Here is a 20,640-nt window from a genome sequence, read left to right as displayed (position 1 = left end):
ACATGTACTGACACTGGGGGGGAAGAGAAGTATTAGAACACGAGGACATGCACTGACACTGGGGGGAAGAGAAGTATTAGAACATGAGGACATGTACTGACACTGGGGGGGAAGAGAAGTATTAGATCACGAGGACATGTACTGACACTGGGGGGGAAGAGAAGTATTAGAACACGAGGACATGTACTGACACTGGGGGGAAGAGAAGTATTAGAACACGAGGACATGTACTGACACTGGGGGGAAGAGAAGTATTAGAACACGAGGACATGTACTGACACTGGGGGGAAGAGAAGTATTAGAACACGAGGACATGTACTGACACTGGGGGGAAGAGAAGTATTAGAACACGAGGACATGTACTGACACTGGGGGGGAAGAGAAGTATTAGAACACGAGGACATGTACTGACACTGGGGGGGAAGAGAAGTATTAGAACACGAGGACATGTACTGACACTGGGGGGAAGAGAAGTATTAGAACACGAGGACATGTACTGACACTGGAGGGAAGAGAAGTATTAGAACACGAGGACATGTACTGACACTGGGGGGAAGAGAAGTATTAGAACACGAGGACATGTACTGACACTGGGGGGGAAGAGAAGTATTAGAACACGAGGACATGTATTGACACTGGGGGGGAAGAGAAGTATTAGAACACGAGGACATGTACTGACACTGGGGGGAAGAGAAGTATTAGAACACGAGGACATGTACTGACACTGGAGGGAAGAGAAGTATTAGAACACGAGGACATGTACTGACACTGGGGGGGAAGAGAAGTATTAGGACACGAGGACATGTACTGACACTGGGGGGAAGAGAAGTATTAGAACACGAGGACATGCACTGACACTGGGGGGAAGAGAAGTATTAGAACAGGAGGACATGTACTGACACTGGGGGGAAGAGAAGTATTAGAACACAAGGACATGTACTGACACTGGGGGGAAGAGAAGTATTAGAACACGAGGACATGTACTGACACTGGGGGGAAGAGAAGTATTAGAACACGAGGACATGTACTGACACTGGGGGGAAGAGAAGTATTAGAACACGAGGACATGCACTGACACTGGGGGGGAAGAGAAGTATTAGAACACGAGGACATGTACTGACACTGGGGGGAAGAGAAGTATTAGAACACGAGGACATGTACTGACACTGGGGGGGAAGAGAAGTATTAGAACACGAGGACATGCACTGACACTGGGGGGAGAGAAGTATTAGAACACGAGGACATGTACTGACACTGGGGGGAAGAGAAGTATTAGAACACGAGGACATGTACTGACACTGGGGGGAAGAGAAGTATTAGAACACGAGGACATGTACTGACACTGGGGGGAAGAGAAGTATTAGAACACGAGGACATGTACTGACACTGGGGGGAAGAGAAGTATTAGAACACGAGGACATGTACTGACACTGGGGGGAAGAGAAGTATTAGAACACGAGGACATGTACTGACACTGGGGGGAAGAGAAGTATTAGAACACGAGGACATGTACTGACACTGGGGGGGAAGAGAAGTATTAGAACATGAGGACATGTACTGACACTGGGGGGAAGAGAAGTATTAGAACACGAGGACATGTACTGACACTGGGGGGAAGAGAAGTATTAGAACACGAGGACATGTACTGACACTGGGGGGAAGAGAAGTATTAGAACACGAGGACACGCACTGACACTGGAGGGAAGAGAAGTATTAGAACACGAGGACATGTACTGACACTGGGGGGGAAGAGAAGTATTAGAACACGAAGACATGTACTGACACTGGGGGGAAGAGAAGTATTAGAACACGAGGACATGCACTGACACTGGGGGGAAGAGAAGTATTAGAACACGAGGACATGCACTGACACTGGGGGGAAGAGAAGTATTAGAACACGAGGACATGTACTGACACTGGGGGGAAGAGAAGTATTAGAACACGAGGACATGCACTGACACTGGGGGGAAGAGAAGTATTAGAACACGAGGACATGTACTGACACTGGGGGGAAGAGAAGTATTAGAACATGAGGACATGCACTGATACTGGGGGGAAGAGAGGTATTAGAACACGAGGACATGTACTGACACTGGGGGAAGAGAAGTATTAGAACACGAGGACATGTACTGACACTGGGGGAAGAGAAGTATTAGAACACGAGGACATGTACTGACACTGGGGGGAAGAGAAGTATTAGAACACAAGGACATGTACTGACACTGGGGGAAGAGAAGTATTAGAACACGAGGACATGTACTGACACTGGGGGAAGAGAAGTATTAGAACACGAGGACATGTACTGACACTGGGGGGAAGAGAAGTATTAGAACACGAGGACATGTACTGACACTGGGGGGGAAGAGAAGTATTAGAACACGAGGACATGTACTGACACTGGGGGGAAGAGAAGTATTAGAACACGAGGACATATACTGACACTGGGGGGAAGAGAAGTATTAGAACACGAGGACATGCACTGACACTGGGGGGAAGAGAAGTATTAGAACACGAGGACATGTACTGACACTGGGGGGAAGAGAAGTATTAGAACACGAGGACATGTACTGACACTGGGGGGGAAGAGAAGTATTAGAACACGAGGACATGTACTGACACTGGGGGGAAGAGAAGTATTAGAACATGAGGACATGTACTGACACTGGGGGGAAGAGAAGTATTAGAACACGAGGACATGCGCTGACACTGGGGGGAAGAGAAGTATTAGAACACGAGGACATGTACTGACACTGGGGGGGAAGAGAAGTATTAGAACACGAGGACATGCACTGACACTGGGGGGAAGAGAAGTATTAGAACACGAGGACATGCGCTGACACTGGGGGGAAGAGAAGTATTAGAACACGAGGACATGTACTGACACTGGGGGGGAAGAGAAGTATTAGAACACGAGGACATGCACTGACACTGGGGGGGAAGAGAAGTATTAGAACACGAGGACATGCACTGACACTGGGGGGAAGAGAAGTATTAGAACACGAGGACATGCACTGACACTGGGGGGAAGAGAAGTATTAGAACACGAGGACATGTACTGACACTGGAGGGAGGAGAAGTATTAGAACACGAGGACATGTACTGACACTGGGGGGAAGAGAAGTATTAGAACACGAGGACATGTACTGACACTGGGGGGAAGAGAAGTATTAGAACATGAGGACATGTACTGACACTGGGGGGAAGAGAAGTATTAGAACACGAGGACATATACTGACACTGGGGGGAAGAGAAGTATTAGAACACGAGGACATGCACTGACACTGGGGGGAAGAGAAGTATTAGAACACGAGGACATGTACTGACACTGGGGGGAAGAGAAGTATTAGAACACGAGGACATGTACTGACACTGGGGGGGAAGAGAAGTATTAGAACACGAGGACATGTACTGACACTGGGGGGAAGAGAAGTATTAGAACATGAGGACATGTACTGACACTGGGGGGAAGAGAAGTATTAGAACACGAGGACATGCGCTGACACTGGGGGGAAGAGAAGTATTAGAACACGAGGACATGTACTGACACTGGGGGGAAGAGAAGTATTAGAACACGAGGACATGCACTGACACTGGGGGGAAGAGAAGTATTAGAACACGAGGACATGCGCTGACACTGGGGGGAAGAGAAGTATTAGAACACGAGGACATGTACTGACACTGGGGGGGAAGAGAAGTATTAGAACACGAGGACATGCACTGACACTGGGGGGGAAGAGAAGTATTAGAACACGAGGACATGCACTGACACTGGGGGGAAGAGAAGTATTAGAACACGAGGACATGCACTGACACTGGGGGGAAGAGAAGTATTAGAACACGAGGACATGTACTGACACTGGAGGGAGGAGAAGTATTAGAACACGAGGACATGTACTGACACTGGGGGGAAGAGAAGTATTAGAACACGAGGACATGTACTGACACTGGGGGGAAGAGAAGTATTAGAACATGAGGACATGTACTGACACTGGGGGGAAGAGAAGTATTAGAACACGAGGACATGTACTGACACTGGGGGGAAGAGAAGTATTAGAACACGAGGACATGTACTGACACTGGGGGGAAGAGAAGTATTAGAACACGAGGACATGCGCTGACACTGGGGGGAAGAGAAGTATTAGAACACGAGGACATGTACTGACACTGGGGGGAAGAGAAGTATTAGAACACGAGGACATGTACTGACACTGGGGGGAAGAGAAGTATTAGAACACGAGGACATGTACTGACACTGGGGGGAACAGAAGTATTAGAACACGAGGACATGCGCTGACACTGGGGGGAAGAGAAGTATTAGAACACGAGGACATGTACTGACACTGGGGGAAGTAGGTTCAGAGGAAATGTGAGGAATAATGACTTCACAGAAAGGGTAGTGGATAAGTGGAATAGCCTCCATCAAAGGTGGTAGAGGATAATACAGTACAGCAATGTAAACATGCTTGGGATAGACATAAGGATATCCTTACAAAGAACTAAGGATCAAATAGGGTTTGAGGTCACCATAGGTTAAACAATGGGCAGACTAGATGGGCCAAGTGGTTCTTTTCTGCCGTCAACTTTTTCTATGTTTAGCACATGCTTGATACATGGAGCTAATTTGACATGTTCCTACATTCTCAGTATATAAATAAGTCTTTACTTTGAGATGTGCTATAATATTAGTTATCCAGCCTGTGGTTACATTGTAATGTGATTACTGTACTGTGCACTTGTATACAGGAACGGATTAATACAGACTGTATATAACATAGGATATAAAGGATCACTCACCGAAGGGGCAGTCTGTGAGGGGCTGTGTGGTGGATACACAGCTCTGAGTCCCCTGGCAGACTCCACGGACAGAATTACAGACCAGGTCTTTGAAGCAGACCGGACAGCGCTGAGCACATCGGGGGCCGGTGAATCCCAACGAACAAGCTGCAAAGAGAATATACCTGGGTGACTGGAGGGTGTTATATCACAGAAATCACCCGAATAATGATGGTACACCAGAAGATATCGCATACTTGCCAACTCTCCCAGAATGTCCGGGAGACTCCCGAAATCCGTGTCGGTTCCCCGGACTCCCCGGGAGAGCAGGCAAGTCTCCCGCATCCCGCAATTCCCTGGCCAAAATAACGCAATTCACGGTGAATCGTGTCAAGTCCAGGGCGTCTCGTGTTTTAGCCGTCTCATTTGCACCAGCTACAGGTCAGGTGTACCTGCCGACCGATAGTGATGACTACACGTATGTATGCTATAACATGTGTTTGCAAGTAAGAGACACTGTAGAAATGGATTTTATGCACAGTACTCCTTAAGAACTTAATGATTTAAGTATTGAATAAAAAATGTTAAACCTATTTTTTTTTATTAATGATCATAGTATTAAGAATTGTATATTATTTTTTGGAAAATATTCTTTTTTTGCATGTGTACTGGTGGGACTTTGTATTGTACATACACATGCGTGTATCCTGGGCTCTCTGTCTGTCTATATACAGCAAGTATTGAAATGGAAACGTTTCTTGAGTTCCGCTTGGATTTGACTACGTCTGTACAAGTTACGTACAGGTTTTTTAACCACTAGTTGCGTTCACATTGCGGTTAGAGATGAATCAGGTTCACGTTGGTTATACACAAATATTAACAGAACATACAAGGTGTAGGGTTGGTTTACCGCACCCGGGATGTAGTAAAGGCCTTGTAGAAATATGCTCAAAGACTAGATTCAGGTCTGACGGGAGCACAGTGGGTACACTGGGCAGTGCCCCCCCTCCCAAACCTCACCCCCTCCGTGCCGTACAATTCAGGGCTCATACCTGATCTCAGGTAAGCGATGTCAGTGGGACGTGTGCTCTTTACCAAGTCTGTCCCGGTGACAGCGTAATGTAGACCTTGCCTTACGGTGATACCGGTGCATGCTGGGAGGTGCGCCAAGCAGCCAGCCACCGCGGCCCCCAGTCCGCCGTGACCTTTCAGGCTTTTCGGCAGTGGTTTCAAAATAACCATCCCCTGGTGTTGTTCAAACGTGCTGATCGCTGAAAGAGGGACAGGAGACAATATTAGGATATAAGTGCAAAAAAGTCAATTGTGCAGAGTTGCTCTGAACTGTAGACTCTCAGTAAAGCCCTGCGAGGTGGAGTTCTCATTAGATGGATCTTTTAACTCTTTCGTTTCCAGATTGGTGAGCTCAGAGCTGGGCTTGTGCATGTCAATAGTCATGTAAAGGACGACCCTACTTCATGAAGTGTCCACCCAGGCCCTTACTGTCCAGGTGCTGCAGGGATTCCGTTATAAGCCCTGCTGGAGAAACCGGTTCTCTGCTCAGTTGGGGCACCAGGAACAAAATTAAACAGTTCTTGTCATCCTCTTTGTATCAGAATCTGAATTTATACCAAGTTTGAAATGCAAAGCGTAGAGCACTGCCTGATCTAGGTGTCTGATGCCCCCTGCTGGTTGTCCGGAAAAGTCCCTTGTTATTAACTATACTGAGCAGTGCACTGCGAGATCTGTGACCTGGCTTCTACTGCCCCCTGCTGGGTGTCTTGAAAAGCCTCGTGTTATTTAACCGTTAACTGAGAAATTTGGGGGACATTTTGAAAAAGTAAAAAGTAGTCCCCATAACAATTCTAAATAGGATTTTTTTTTTACAGCAGCTTATATAATGAAAGAAAACATCTGATTGGTTGTTTAGGGGTAACGCCACATTCTATTTTACACCAGCTATCATCTATATATTCCCCTATATCAATGAGAATTGTCTTTTTTCTGTAAAGTTCTCATTTAACCCTTCCAGTCTGCTGTCTGAATGACAGACTCAAAATCCTTAAAATTTAAAAAAAAAAAAAAAAATCAATAACTTTCACTACACTTAATTTATTTAGTAATTGAGAAGCCAGAATTAGAATGGATGACGAAGGGTTAATCTGTCATCATTAAGCCTCTACTGATTATCACTATGGATTACTATTAATACATAAGAATGATAATAAATATTACTGTTCATTACGATACTACGATTCATTGTCTTTACTGCTTTTGTTATAAGCTTTTCTGTGATGGGACTCAAAATATTGACAAAATTGAAAACGTGGTGTGTTCATTTCCTCACTCTCTAGTACAGGGGACTGACTCCAGGACATGCTGGGACTTCTAGTCCCACAACAGAGTAATGTACGGATTAGTGCAGGATGTGCGTTTACCAGTCTGCTCACACACCCATCCGTTGGGAGCCAAACAGGCCTCTGACGACAAAGCTGCGGGGGACGGACTTAGGGTCACGCAGAAAGTGTTCATTGTAAATCTCAGCGGGGCGACGGAAAACCTGGAGAGTAAAGATCACATAGCTGTAGATTTTTAGAAAGCAACGGCACACAGGGTGACATTACATATACTAAATGGGTTCTACGGCAATGCCACGTCCCTGACGATTATCTATAAATAATTACACACAAAAGAAACGACAGAAATAAATTGTATTCAAGGAAGTATTAAGCATTTAACAAGTGAGAATAGAATAAAATAATTAAAAGTCTTCCAATGTATTCCTAAAATACGTTCATAAGAGTACATATAACATAAATAAAAAATATTATGTCAATTCTTGTGTTTGCAAACACTAGTTCTATAAACAGATACATAGACATAGTAACAATGTATCACAGAATGAGGGTTTGACCCTCTATGTGAAGGGGAAGTGTTGTTGTGATGGTAAAACTGAGATACAATGTAACCAATGAGTTTGTCAAAGAAATGTTGCAATTGTGTTATAAGTCTGTAATTGTATCCCCTGGAGGGAGGGGAGTTATTTATATATACAGTGAATCGCAAGTTCATAGCAGGGAAGGTTAATAGATTCTCCCCTCACTAGATGTAGTTCCTGTTTGGACACAATCATTTCTGTTTTATTCTAGGTAAAAAAGTATCCTCTATGTACATTACCAGGGTGCGGATATATTGGGCCTCTGTCCATCGACCCAGGACCAAACCAGGCCTCGAGACGTGGTGCTGAGTCCAGTCCAGACTTTGCCCTCTATCATGGAGGACACCCAGTCCTGATGGAAGGAGAAAGGTGATTAATATGAGTCCACGATTGTCAGCAACGCGACATAACTACAGCGCTGAACCTTGTATGCTGAGCTTTATACTACAGAGTTGTCGGCGGCTTTGGTGGTCCTTCATTTGTGCTGTCAGCAACCTACAATGGTGACTGTTTCAAGTAGTATTGGGGGGAGAACGCCTGGTTTTAAGGTGACCCTAAAGGGTTTTTTTCCGGTGGGCACTAATCTCTTTGCTGACCATTTGAACATTGCGTGATTAGTGGTTTGGGCAAGACATTCGTGACCCTGTGCCCAGAATTTGCCTAATATACCCCTCTCCTAAAAATGTTGCACAATACTACGATTGTCTTCCCCCATCACTGTGTTATTATGCTATTGTCTGGGGGGGAGATGGACCTTATAGGGTTTGTTAATGTGAGAAGGAGCACGGTGCGCACACGATCTGCAGCTATGGCTGTCCCAGACTGAGGGCTAGATTTACTAAGCTGCGGGTTTGAAAAAGTGGAGATGTTGCCTATAGCAACCAATGAGATTCTAGCTGTCATTTTGTAGAAAGTACTAAATAAATGAAAGCTAGAATCTGATTGGTTGCTATAGGCAACAGCCCCAATTTTTCAAACCCGCAGCTTAGTAGATCTAGCCCTGAGTCACATCAAGTCACCTTTTCTTCCAGGCTGTTAATAGTGAGGAGCCAGGTCTGTCTGTACGAGCTGCAGGCAAACTTTGCGTCATCCCACGACTTGGTCTCTCCGCCCTCCGATATAAAATAACAATGTTCATCCCAGTACCACCAGCCCGATTCCTGGGGACACTCCAAGCTCACAGCCTCTGCGCAGACAAGTACATAGTACTGAATACACCTTCTACACAAACACAAATCAACTGATATTAAGAAGCCGGTTCACACTAACAATATATATGGTGAAAGAGAAAGCATCACTCAGTTGTAATTTTATTAAAACGATGATACTCTCATTGGTGAGAAAAGCTTTATTCGTATTTAGCCATCGAACTGCCCCGGGGATCGATTCTCAAATCGATCCACGAGCAGTTCACAGAATCAACGCAAAAAAATAAAAAAATCTGATATAATTTCTCAAATTTTTGATGATTAAAAAGATTGAAGAAGTCAAACAGGTTTGGCGGTGGTCTAGCCGGATTATTTAGCAGGATCACCAATGATCGACCTGGTTACCACGTTTTTTAAAACATTTTGGGTGAGCAGCGAACCTGGAACAGTGAACTTCCGAACTTTATATAAAAATATTTTATTTCTAAAACAAAATAAACATTTTTAATTATTAATGATTAAAATGATTTATTCGAGGAGTAATGCATTTTTTTTTCAAATGCATTTGCTCGGTTAATGCCATCACGAGAGAACGGTAACTGAAAAGGTGATCGCGACGGTGCTTGTTAAATAAGATTTCCTAAGCGTAATTATCGCTATTACCGGCGGTAACTAATTTAGGACCTAATTCATTAAGGAAGGCAAAATGTGTACATCTGTATTCTACAAGACGATGATCTCAAGAAATGTTTCTAGTTGAATATGGTTATAAATACGCTCTGTCTAATAGGCACTTGCAGACAGACACACAATGTACATGTACAATACAAAGTCCTATCAGAACACACAAATGAAAAATAAAATTATTAAATACATTAACACCTGTTAATAATATAGACATTAATGAATAAACATTAGAAAAAAGGGTTTCATTTCAAAAACATTTTTTAACATGAAATACATTTATCAGGATGCTTTAATGCCTACGGTACATAAACTGCACAGATGCCCAAGCTTGAATCAGACGCTGCTGCCAGCTTGGCACACCCTTACTGTACACTGACTAAGTGCATACGCCAGGGGTTCCCAAACTGTGCGCCTAGGCTCCCTGGGGTGCCGGGGGCGATCTCACAGGGGTGCCGCGGCCAGGGCCGGTGAGAAGCAAGGCCGGGGACTGTTTGGTAATTATTTTGGCTGAGGGGTGCCTTGAAAAATTATGGAGACCCTAAGGGTGCCTCGAACTGGCATTTACGTTCCTTAATGAATCAGGACCTTAATATATTGGGATATGCAAAAACAATAAGGTTTTCAACGACAATATGGATCAATAGCTTTTTCTCTATAGACCCCTCAGACCCGAAATAAACGAGATACAAAGGGGACTATTCTCTCGTTGTTTTAGTATTTGTGTATGTTTGTTTTTTTATGCATTACCAACACTTTGTGATTGTACTTGTCATTTACATAAAACAATTATTGCTTTGTCCCAAAAATAAACATAGTGAAACCCACCACTTAGGAACCTATGTTTGCCCCTGGTGGTATTTGGACAGTAACAGACTCATCATCATCATCATCATCATCATTTATTTATATAGCGCCACTAATTCCGCAGCGCTGTACAGAGAACTCATTCACATCAGTCCCTGCCCCATTGGAGCTTACAGTCTAAATTCCCTAACATACACACAGACTAGGGTCAATTTTGTTAGCAGCCAAATAACCTACCAGTATGTTTTTAGACTCAGAGATTGGGCTCTTACTTTGGCAGCCGGTCAGCTGTAGCCCGGTAACGCAGGTCACCAGATTGTCACATAGACCAGTAGCCGGGTTACAGATGGCACCGTGTGGGCACTCGTCGCACTCCTTACTGCACTGTATCCCATAGAATCCCGGGGTGCAGGCTGAGAAACACAACAGATACATATATTACACGTACACAATTTATACAGGGGCTACATAGACGTTAGACCGGTTCAATTGCATCTATAGCACCTCTAAAATATGTTAAGAAGGGTGAACTGTTTTAAATGTCAGATCATTTAGGAGTTGTTCACTGAACGCTGTCATATTTCTGTAAAAGTTCTGCCAGACAGGGAAGGGCTGACAAATTTTAGCCCGGGAGACAAGTATAAATTTAATCTGTCTTTCCACCATTTCCAGATAGAAAAGCTCTGCACTTTTCTGCACTTTCATAAATGACCTACTGAGGTAGATTTCTCAAACCTTCCGCAAAGTAAAAGTGGAGCTGTTGCCCATAGCAACCAATCAGATTCTAGCTATCGTGTTCTAGAATGTACAAGATACATGAGAGCTAGAATCTGTTTGGTTGCTATGGGCAACACCTCCACTTCGCCTATGTGAGAGGTTTGATAAATCTTCCTGTATAACTCACCAGCTTTTAGATAAGCGGTAACAGGGACAGCGGTAGAAGCGATCAGTCGTTTGCCCGTAACCAGCACAAAGCCGCCGTCCCACTGTGTAACTCCGCTGCAGCTCTGGAGCTCCAGGACGCAGGCTACTTTGGCTTCCGCCAGGGTGGAGAACAAACTGGAGTTGCCAGTCACCGGCATGAGCAGCGCATGGGCGGGAAACTCCTGGAATAAATCTACACCTGGAAACAAATATTGGGATTATCAGGACAAGCCCTCGTTATCTCTATTCTACAGGTGACTGATGGAAAGGTGATATTAGCTATAGCAACCAATCGAATATATTATTTTATTTTCTAACTTGTACTGGAGAAATGACAGCTATAATCTGATTGGCTGCTATGGGCCACGCCTCCTTTTCGACACAGTTACCTGTAGGACAAGTTTCATGAATCATATTCTCAAACAAACATCCTCACCTTCGTCTCTCTCACAGATCCAGGGCCTCCGGACCGCACAGTCCGCTTGAGACACAAGTTTGCCAGCGGGATCCAGCTCTATACAACCTCTCCGAGCAGATTTCACCTCGTTAAGCCTACAAGACAACCAGAATTCAGATCCATATATGTCATTTGTTTTATTGTTTGATACAGCAGAAATCTGCTCTCTGGGTATAACTGTAGCAGATATTCCAGTAGCATGCATCCAAACCAGGGCAGGAGGGTACATCGCCCCATAGCTAAATTTGGGGAGGAGCCAGATGATGTTGCCGTAGCCCCCCTTCCCCCGCCTTGCTCTGAAAAACTGTATCCTATCCCATGGCATTAAAAGTAAAAGGTCTGTGCCTGATTATACAAATACATGGCTGAAAAGCAAAGAAGGAAACAAGAAGATAGACCATGGAACGGATGTATCTGCTGGTTCCCCTCCTCCCCACGTCCATCGTCCATCTTTATCCACGTCATTGAGTCCAGTCCAGCTGGTTTCCGAGATCATGGCTGAGACCCACAACTGACAGAGCAAAATACAGATATTATTATTATTATTATTATTATTATTATTATTATTATTATTATTATTATATCAGCTTTATTCATTCAATGCAGCATCTCCTTCAGAAATACACAGCAATCCAGTTTGCAAAGAGAAAACAGAGCCTGAAATAAAGATCGTTCACTAAAATAAGTGAAAAAAATTCAACATAATTCAGAATTTATCAGATAATTGTTGTTTCAGGAGTGTCTTCATAGGCAAACTGAGGGGGGGGGGGGTCCTAGTGCCTGGAAACCCCCCTCCAAGCCTGGGGCACTGTATAATTGAGGTGGCTGGACCCTGCCCCGGCTTCACACGGCTCTGCTCGAAAAGAGAGAGCTGCATGCACCTAACAGTAGTGCACGCAGCATTGCCCATGTATATTATGGGGATAAAAAGAGTTGGTGAGCAGCCAAGCACTGTCTAATATTATAGCCACGCCCCCATGCATGCTGGTTACGCCCACTGGCGGCATGGTGTGGAAACCCCCCTCTAAAAATCCTGTGTTTGCCCCTGGTCTTGTTATCCTAGGAAACTACTCTCTCATATTATGTGAACAGAGACAAACCATTAGTTTCAATTCTAGGAAAATTAAAGGTTCAAGGGATAGGTATCCGCTGACAAAAAAAAAAAATCAGGATTGAAAAACAGGGACACAGCAGTACAAAATGACATTGTGATGGTCTGCAAGTCTAATCATGGTTGACTATAAATCACCTTCTCCTCGATGCTGTCAATAACCAGTAGACCGGTTCCTTTGTAGCGGCTACAGGCTGTGTTTCCATCCGACCACGACTTTCTATCCGCGGTCTCTATATAGTAACAGTGACCACGCCAGAACCACCATTTTGAATCCTGAGGACACTTGAGGTTGACCAGACCTGACAGACAACAAGTTACTCGCTGTGACATCGACTTTAAATAACAGGACTGAGGCGAATGGGAATGAGGCCGCCACATACCGTGCGTGCAGGAGTGTGAATATCTTCGCACACACCGGAGGAAGCCGTCGCAGGTTTTCGTGACAGGATTACAAATCTGAGACCTGTGACACGGTGGACACGTCTCTTCGCAGTTCTTCCCCAAATATCCCAACGCACACGCTAAAGAGAATGCAACACAACACGGCATGAGTTCACATACATCGTACAACCTCCTCTCATTTCACTCAGCGACAGACCAAGCCAGTTAATCCTGTCAAACTATAGAAGTCGGATTCCAAAATGGCCGCCCCCGGCCATTTTATTCACTACATGTTTGGATTCAAAGTGTCTTAGTAAATAGCTTATATGGAAATGGCACATTAACAGAATTACGTGACTATCTCTGTGGTGAATAGTTACATAATGCAAAGGATCCTATATAGAGTAGACAGATTTTCACCACAAATAGTGGAAGCACCTATAGCAGCCATGTCTTATCATGTCAGAGATTTTAACAGGCCAAAATGGTTGGCTGGATTTGGACAAATATGTAAGGGTCAGGGTCATGTCAGTCTTCTTTTCCAGCAAGACCAAAGGTTTTGTGTAATATACAGGGGCAAACGCAGGATTTGTAGAGTGGGGTTTCCACACCACGCCGCCAGTGGGCGTGACCAGCATGCATGTGGGCGTGGCTATAATATTAGACAGTGCTTGGCTGCTCTCCAACTCTTTCTATCCCCATAATATACATGGGCAATGCTGCGTGCACTACTGTTAGGGGCACACAGCTCTCCCTTTTCAAGCAGAGCAGTGTGAAGCGGGAGCAGGGTCCAGCTACCTCAATTATACAGTGCCCCAGGCTTGGATGAGGGTTTCCAGGCACTATGAACCCCCCCCCCCCTCTCTGTTTGCCTATGATATACAATATCATATCTCTTTGTTTAGTCCCTTTCTTAAATTTTATCTGCATTTGTTTTTCTTCAAAATGGCCACCAACTGCTTGTATGTCTGATCTGATTAGAGCCAGTCAGACAATTTATTATGTATTATGTATTATGTATTTCTCAAGTGGTCAGATTGTCAGTCTCATTGTGACACAAAAGATTCTTTACAGTAAGAGCAGTTTATATATGGGGAATATTATGAGGTAGACTCGTTGTGTTGACACATTCGTGATCTATCTTGAGATATTGTTTAACAGAAACGTGTAAAAAAAAATGACGGCCTTTTATTTTGTGTATGGGGTAAATGTTGATTCAGAGGAAAACCCGATAGTTGGTTTTTATTCCAGGAACTGATCCCTGCCAGGGACAAATCAGCAATGGATTGTTTTCCTGTCTTCTTCTGGATCAACGGAGAAGCTGTACGTGATGCACTTGTGTCTATCGACAATCTTAACAGTTATACAACTCAACTTAACAAATCTCAAGAGCTTATACACATGGGGAATATTGTAGGTTTCCATTGTCTTTCTTTTAATTTTTGTTTAAATCTATGGGTTGAAGTCCAAAAAGTGTAGGGAATTCACGCCTAGAAAAGGGTTTATACCTGTTTTTAAGTAGAGCGTTGCGGCTGATCCTGGACTATCTGTAATCACTGAGCCGTTAACTGCATAGTAGATGCCGTTCAAATGAACGATTGCGCTACATTTTGTGGTCATCATGTAGCAAGTGTCCTGCGCCTCCTTTAGTGATTTCTTCCACCACAGTGGGGTGTCCGTTGTCGAAATCAATAACTTCTCAGGCAGTACAGCAAACGCAGCCTCTGATAAGTCAGACTTATGATTAGAACACTTATATTCATACAACTCTACTCTCAACATTTTAAGGAGTTAATCGATTAAATTGAGTGAATTTTGTCAACTGCATCCAGAAAATTGTACCTAAATTTGCATAATTGAACTGGGAACTTGCTCAGTACATTGTTTTACTATTACCCAGATGTGCAGATGACAATGCAAAACCTTTTGACCTTTGGTTGATATCGACTGAGTACTCAAAGAACCAGATGAGGACAATCGCCTGTGGTCAATCTTCTCGCTGATAGGACACCCTGCCCGCTACGCCAAACAAACAGAATACAATGTCTATGAGCAGCTATAGTGTGCGTGTACGCTAATGAAATAGGACTCACCCATAGGCCTCTCACAGTTCCACATGGAGGCAAAAGGACAATCTTTTGCCGGGTCTCCACCTTTGTTAATGACATCAGTCTCACAGGCCTACAGGGCACAAACATTTTGCCTTACTTGTATCCAAAGTTATGCTTCCAAAGTAGATAAACAGTTCTATATGGGCTACTAATCATCCAACAGGGAAAGTTATCTTTCAAGAGTTACAATAGTGGCCCTTCAAATATCACCCATTTCTGCAGAACAAAAAGTATCGGGCCAAATGGATTTCTGCGATTTAACACTCACCACATCCCGTGTCTTCTTCTCCTTCGCTTCTGTGTGTAGGAATCTCTTGCACACCTGATAGGCTTCATCTTTGGACTTTATAGATTTCGTACGGACACATAAGTCAGGCAGCAAACTCCATCCATGGAACGGGGGGCATTTGATATGGTAAAAAACTGCACAGAAAGTTTGGAGCTAGTTAGTACTAGTTAAGTATAAAAAGAGGGAATATTTGTGCAGTGGGAACTCACCGTCATCTGGATCTTTCCGATAAAATATCAGCCCATCACAAAGAGCAGTGGCCGGGTTACATTCCAGCCCAAATTCACACACAGGGCACGTTGTCTGGCAGTCTGTCCCCGAATATCCTGGAGGACAACCTGAGTAGAAGAATGTATGAACAAATGTCTAATGTCACCAATGTCTAATACTCCCTCCCCAATAATGTCTAGTACTCCCTCCTTACCAATGTCTAATACTACCGCCCCACCAATGTCTAATACTACCACCCCACCAATGTCTAATATCCCCTCCCCGAAAATATCTAATACCACCTACCCACCAATGTCTAATACTATCTCCCCACCAATGTCTAATACTATCTCCCCACCAATGTCTAATACTACCAGCCCACCAATGTCTAATACCCCCTCGACGCAAATATCTAATACCACCTTCCCACCAATGTCTAATACTACCTCCCCACCAAAGTCTAATACCACCTTCCCACCAATGTCTAATACTACCACCCCACCAATGTATAATACTCTCTCCCCACCAATGTCTAATACTACCACCCCACCAATGTCTAATACTACCTCCCCACCAATGTCTAATACTACCACCCCATCAATGTCTAATACTCTCTCCCCACCAATGTCTAATACTACCACCCCACCAATGTCTAATACTACCTCCCCACCAATGTCTAATACTAACACCCCACCAATGTCTAATACTCTCTCCCAACCAATGTCTAATACTACCACCCCACCAATGTCTAATACTACCTCCCCACCAATGTCGTATACTCTCTCCCCACCAATGTCTAATACTACCACCCCACCAATGTCTAATACTACCACCCCACCAATGTCTAATACTACCACCCCACCAATGTCTAATACTACCTCCCCACCAATGTCTAATACTACCTCCCCACCAATATCTAATACTACCTCCCCACCAATGTCTAATACTCTCTCCCCACCAATGTCTAATACTACCACCCACCAATGTCTAATACTCCCTCCCCACCAATGTCTAATACTCCCTCCCCACCAATGTCTAATATTACCACCCCACCAATGTCTAATACTACCACCCCACCAATGTCTAATACTCCCTCCCCACCAATGTCTAATACTCCTTCCCCACCAATGTCTAATATTACCACCACACCAATGTCTAATACTCCCTCCCCACCAATGTATAATACTCCCTCCCCACCAATGTATAATACTACCACCCCACCAATGTCTAATATTACCACTCCACCAATGTCTAATACTCCCTCCCCACCAATGTATAATACTACCACCCCACCAATGTCTAATACTACCACCCCACCAATGTCTAATACTACCTCCCCACCAATGTCTAATACTCCCTCCCCACCAATGTATAATACTACCACCCCACCAATGTCTAATACTACCACCCCACCAATGTCTAATACTACCTCCCCACCAATGTCTAATACTACCTCCCCAGCAATGTCTAATACTCCCTCCCCACCAATGTATAATACTACCACCCCACCAATGTCTAATACTACCACCCCACCAATGTCTAATACTACCTCCCCACCAATGTCTAATACTACCTCCCCAGCAATGTCTAATACTCCCTCCCCACCAATGTATAATACTACCACCCCACCAATGTCTAATACTACCACCCCACCAATGTCTAATACTACCTCCCCACCAATGTCTAATACTCCCTCCCCACCAATGTATAATACTACCACCCCACCAATGTCTAATACTACCACCCCACCAATGTCTGTTTCCATCTCCCGCCACATGCCTCATAGTAGTTCCAGATACCTACGTGATTTTATATATGTAACTGCACCACTGTCTATTTCTGGGTCTTCCAGATTTGCAAAATGATGCCCAAAATACAAGTAGTGGACCCCGAGCATTGTTACTACAGCAGAGCACCCTGAGCCAAGTGTTGCACAATACTGCTGGGCCTCTTTAAGGTTCGAGTACGTGACTTCGGTGGACAAAGCCCCATAATAGTATTTGCCCTTCAGCGCAATATACGTCTCTGTAAATATAAGAGAAGAAAGTTACTGCAGTATATTTGTCATCAGAGATGAATGGCCCATAGGCTGATAAATGTACCAGTTCTTGCTGGTGATTCGCACACCAGTCCCAGCTGACGGGAGCAGTCGTTGTCTGCCCAGAATCCACCTGGCTGTATCGATACGCAGTCATATCGGTGCCGGTCAGTGCTGGAGGCAAACAAGATCAGCCTAAAATAATACAGGGAGATTTCAATATTTCATTCATTTAGAATTTTGCTGAAATAGTAGTGACCATTTACCAGCAATGTTTCAAATAATTCTTAATATTAACCTCAATTAAGACAATAACGATTCTTTGCCCTATAAAAGTATTATGTATTAATGTCTCGTAGCAAAATTTTGAGCCAGCAATGATGTTGCATATGGAAGTGTGCAACCAGTTATTATTGTACTATATTTATTAGTATTATTAACCTTTTAGTTGTACAGTTTATTTCATTGAGGCACAACAGACTCTGGCCCCAGTGGAGCTTACAATGTAATTTCTCTGCCATAGGAAGAAAAACGCCAGAGCCAATTTGATTGGCTAGTTTGGAGAAAACATTCCAGATCTAAGAGATAACAGCATATTGTCTTCTTTTTGGACCTCCCCTCCCGGGAGAATGTAATCAGTGTGAATTAGGATAACATAATATAATAATCATTTTAATTAAAACATAATACAGTTTCATTGTATGACTGCAATAAACGTCTGAAACCACAAAAGAGACATCTGTTTAAAGAATATTTGATGCAGGCCTTCTAATTTAAGGCACAGCGATGGGGACAATACGAGTCATTAAGAAAAGTAAGGGAAAAAAAGGAGTAAATATTCTCCGGGACAAACCATGTTACAATGCAAGGGGAACAAATTAGTTTGTTATTTTGCACATAAGTTAAATACTGTCTGTTTTTCCATCTAGCGCACACATACATGACAGCTTTATTCTTACACTGAAATTTAAAGGTGATCTAGGACATGCCCTATCCCAACTATAAATCTGTCCCCACATTTTAAAATTTACCTCCCCCTCCAATGCAACATGGTTTTGCCCAGGTGCAAAGTTACTTTTTTAGGCTTTGCTCTCCTTAATGACTCAGGCCCTACATCCTTGTTGTCATCTTATTATCCATAAAAGAAAAAATCAAAGTATAATAACATAGTATTTTATTTTTTAAACACATGTATTTTTGCATCATAATAACAAAAGCAATATAATAAATGTAAATAAAATCAAAAGACAGACAAAACGTGTAGAACCAAAAAACAATCCCAGTTTAATCTTACAGTGCACACAGACACACAACAGACCCCACAACATCAGTTCTTGTCTTACTTGTATAGAGTTGGGTTTAACGGGGACCCATTTGCCCATACTCGATCTCCCTCACTTTCAATATCGTTGAGACCAATCCAGCTGCTTCTCCTGATGTAGGATTTCAGCCAGTTCTATATACAGAAACCAATCTTATTATGGCCATAAAGTACACTATAAAATGCGATCTTAAGATCCGATTGTTTTTTAATGGAACTGTAGGAAAATTAAATGTATTTGGGTTACAATAGGTCGAAGCCCATCAGATGTAGATGTTTGAATTACATTTATCAAAGGGCGATAGGGCTTTTCGTCGTACGTACGTACGTACGTACGTACGTACGTACGTACATAGATACATAGACGTACATACTGATTATAGCTGTACATACATAGATATAGTGTAACCTACATACACAGTCTAACGTACATATAGTCATACATAAATAGTCATACATACATAGATACATAGTCATACATATATAGCGTGATGCTGACACCCAGCAGATGACCGACAATTTCTTTCTTAAATAATTGTGTTGTTATTGTTCACATCACCAATAACACAATACACTTTTGTCAGGATGACAGCAGGGGACCCTAGTTCTGACACAGACCTCCAGCCTAGTCACCGGTCAACTAACTGGCATCGGTTGCCCCACACAATCTATAATATAAATGTCTAGTGGCGTGTGTTAGTCTGTCTGTGTGTGTGTGGAAAAAATAAAACCAAGCTGCAGCGCCACGTGCTGGGCGGAGTTATACACTGACCTACTAAATTCTTAGTGTGTGTGGAAAAAAAAATTCAGAAAGGGCTGAAATTTGGTATACTAAGATGTTTTTAATTTGTTAATTTAATTTGTTAATTGTTAAAAGTGTTTATAAAGATTTAAAAAAAATATATATATATTTCTTGAAGGAGAAGTGACAGTTGGGAGTGGTTGGTGGTTGCCGGGGGTGACAGTGGGGAGTGGTTGGTGGTTGAGGCCTGGGCTATGGCCCAAATGCATGACAAGAACCTTTTTAACACCTTAAGTAGCTTGATTTGACTAGAATGCATGAGTATCATGCACGGGTTAACTGACCTACTAAATTCTTAGTGTGTGTGGAAAAAACCCTCAAAAAGGGCTGAAATTTGGTATACTGACATTATTGACGAGTTGAGGGGTCAAACTCATTTTCGTGAGGTAATTTTACCTCATGAACAGTGGCGGATCCAGGGGGGTGCGATCGGGGCAATCGCCCCCCCCCCTAGCAGGGTTTTGCTGCCGACGGCTGCACAGTATGTGCAGGTCCGTTTGTCAGTGACAGTGTGCTGCTGTGTTTTAAACACAATCAGAGCAGCCGGGCAGCACACTGTCCCTGCCTGTCACTGCCGAGCGGACCTGCACATACTGTGCAGCCCCCGGCAGCCTCAGAAGTCGGAAAGGGGGTGGGGCCTAAATCG

The 20,640-nt window shown here is 43.6% G+C and overlaps 1 protein-coding gene across 1 annotated transcript in view; it reads right to left on the bottom strand.

Annotated features, from left to right (window-relative positions):
• LOC142101885 (uncharacterized) overlaps positions 1 to 20,640 on the bottom strand; it is a 61,246-nt gene that overhangs the window by 24,376 nt on the left and 16,230 nt on the right. Inside the window, exons 12-29 of the mRNA XM_075186314.1 lie at positions 19,215 to 19,327; positions 17,936 to 18,066; positions 17,637 to 17,858; positions 15,833 to 15,961; positions 15,603 to 15,757; positions 15,317 to 15,404; positions 14,732 to 14,947; positions 13,223 to 13,363; positions 12,978 to 13,141; positions 12,127 to 12,239; positions 11,708 to 11,823; positions 11,252 to 11,470; positions 10,620 to 10,760; positions 8,728 to 8,894; positions 7,948 to 8,060; positions 7,209 to 7,330; positions 5,826 to 6,044; positions 4,795 to 4,941 (exon numbers count right to left, since the gene is read on the bottom strand). Of these exons, the coding sequence (XP_075042415.1) occupies positions 4,795 to 4,941; positions 5,826 to 6,044; positions 7,209 to 7,330; positions 7,948 to 8,060; positions 8,728 to 8,894; positions 10,620 to 10,760; positions 11,252 to 11,470; positions 11,708 to 11,823; positions 12,127 to 12,239; positions 12,978 to 13,141; positions 13,223 to 13,363; positions 14,732 to 14,947; positions 15,317 to 15,404; positions 15,603 to 15,757; positions 15,833 to 15,961; positions 17,637 to 17,858; positions 17,936 to 18,066; positions 19,215 to 19,327 (2,716 nt within the window). The remainder of the gene's footprint in view (positions 1 to 4,794; positions 4,942 to 5,825; positions 6,045 to 7,208; positions 7,331 to 7,947; positions 8,061 to 8,727; positions 8,895 to 10,619; positions 10,761 to 11,251; positions 11,471 to 11,707; positions 11,824 to 12,126; positions 12,240 to 12,977; positions 13,142 to 13,222; positions 13,364 to 14,731; positions 14,948 to 15,316; positions 15,405 to 15,602; positions 15,758 to 15,832; positions 15,962 to 17,636; positions 17,859 to 17,935; positions 18,067 to 19,214; positions 19,328 to 20,640) is intronic.

Source organism: Mixophyes fleayi, chromosome 9 (assembly GCF_038048845.1).
Source record: "Mixophyes fleayi isolate aMixFle1 chromosome 9, aMixFle1.hap1, whole genome shotgun sequence".
Lineage (NCBI taxonomy): Eukaryota > Metazoa > Chordata > Amphibia > Anura > Limnodynastidae > Mixophyes > Mixophyes fleayi.
Note: the sequence above shows the minus strand (reverse complement) of the source record. Positions and strands in the feature narration are given on the sequence as shown.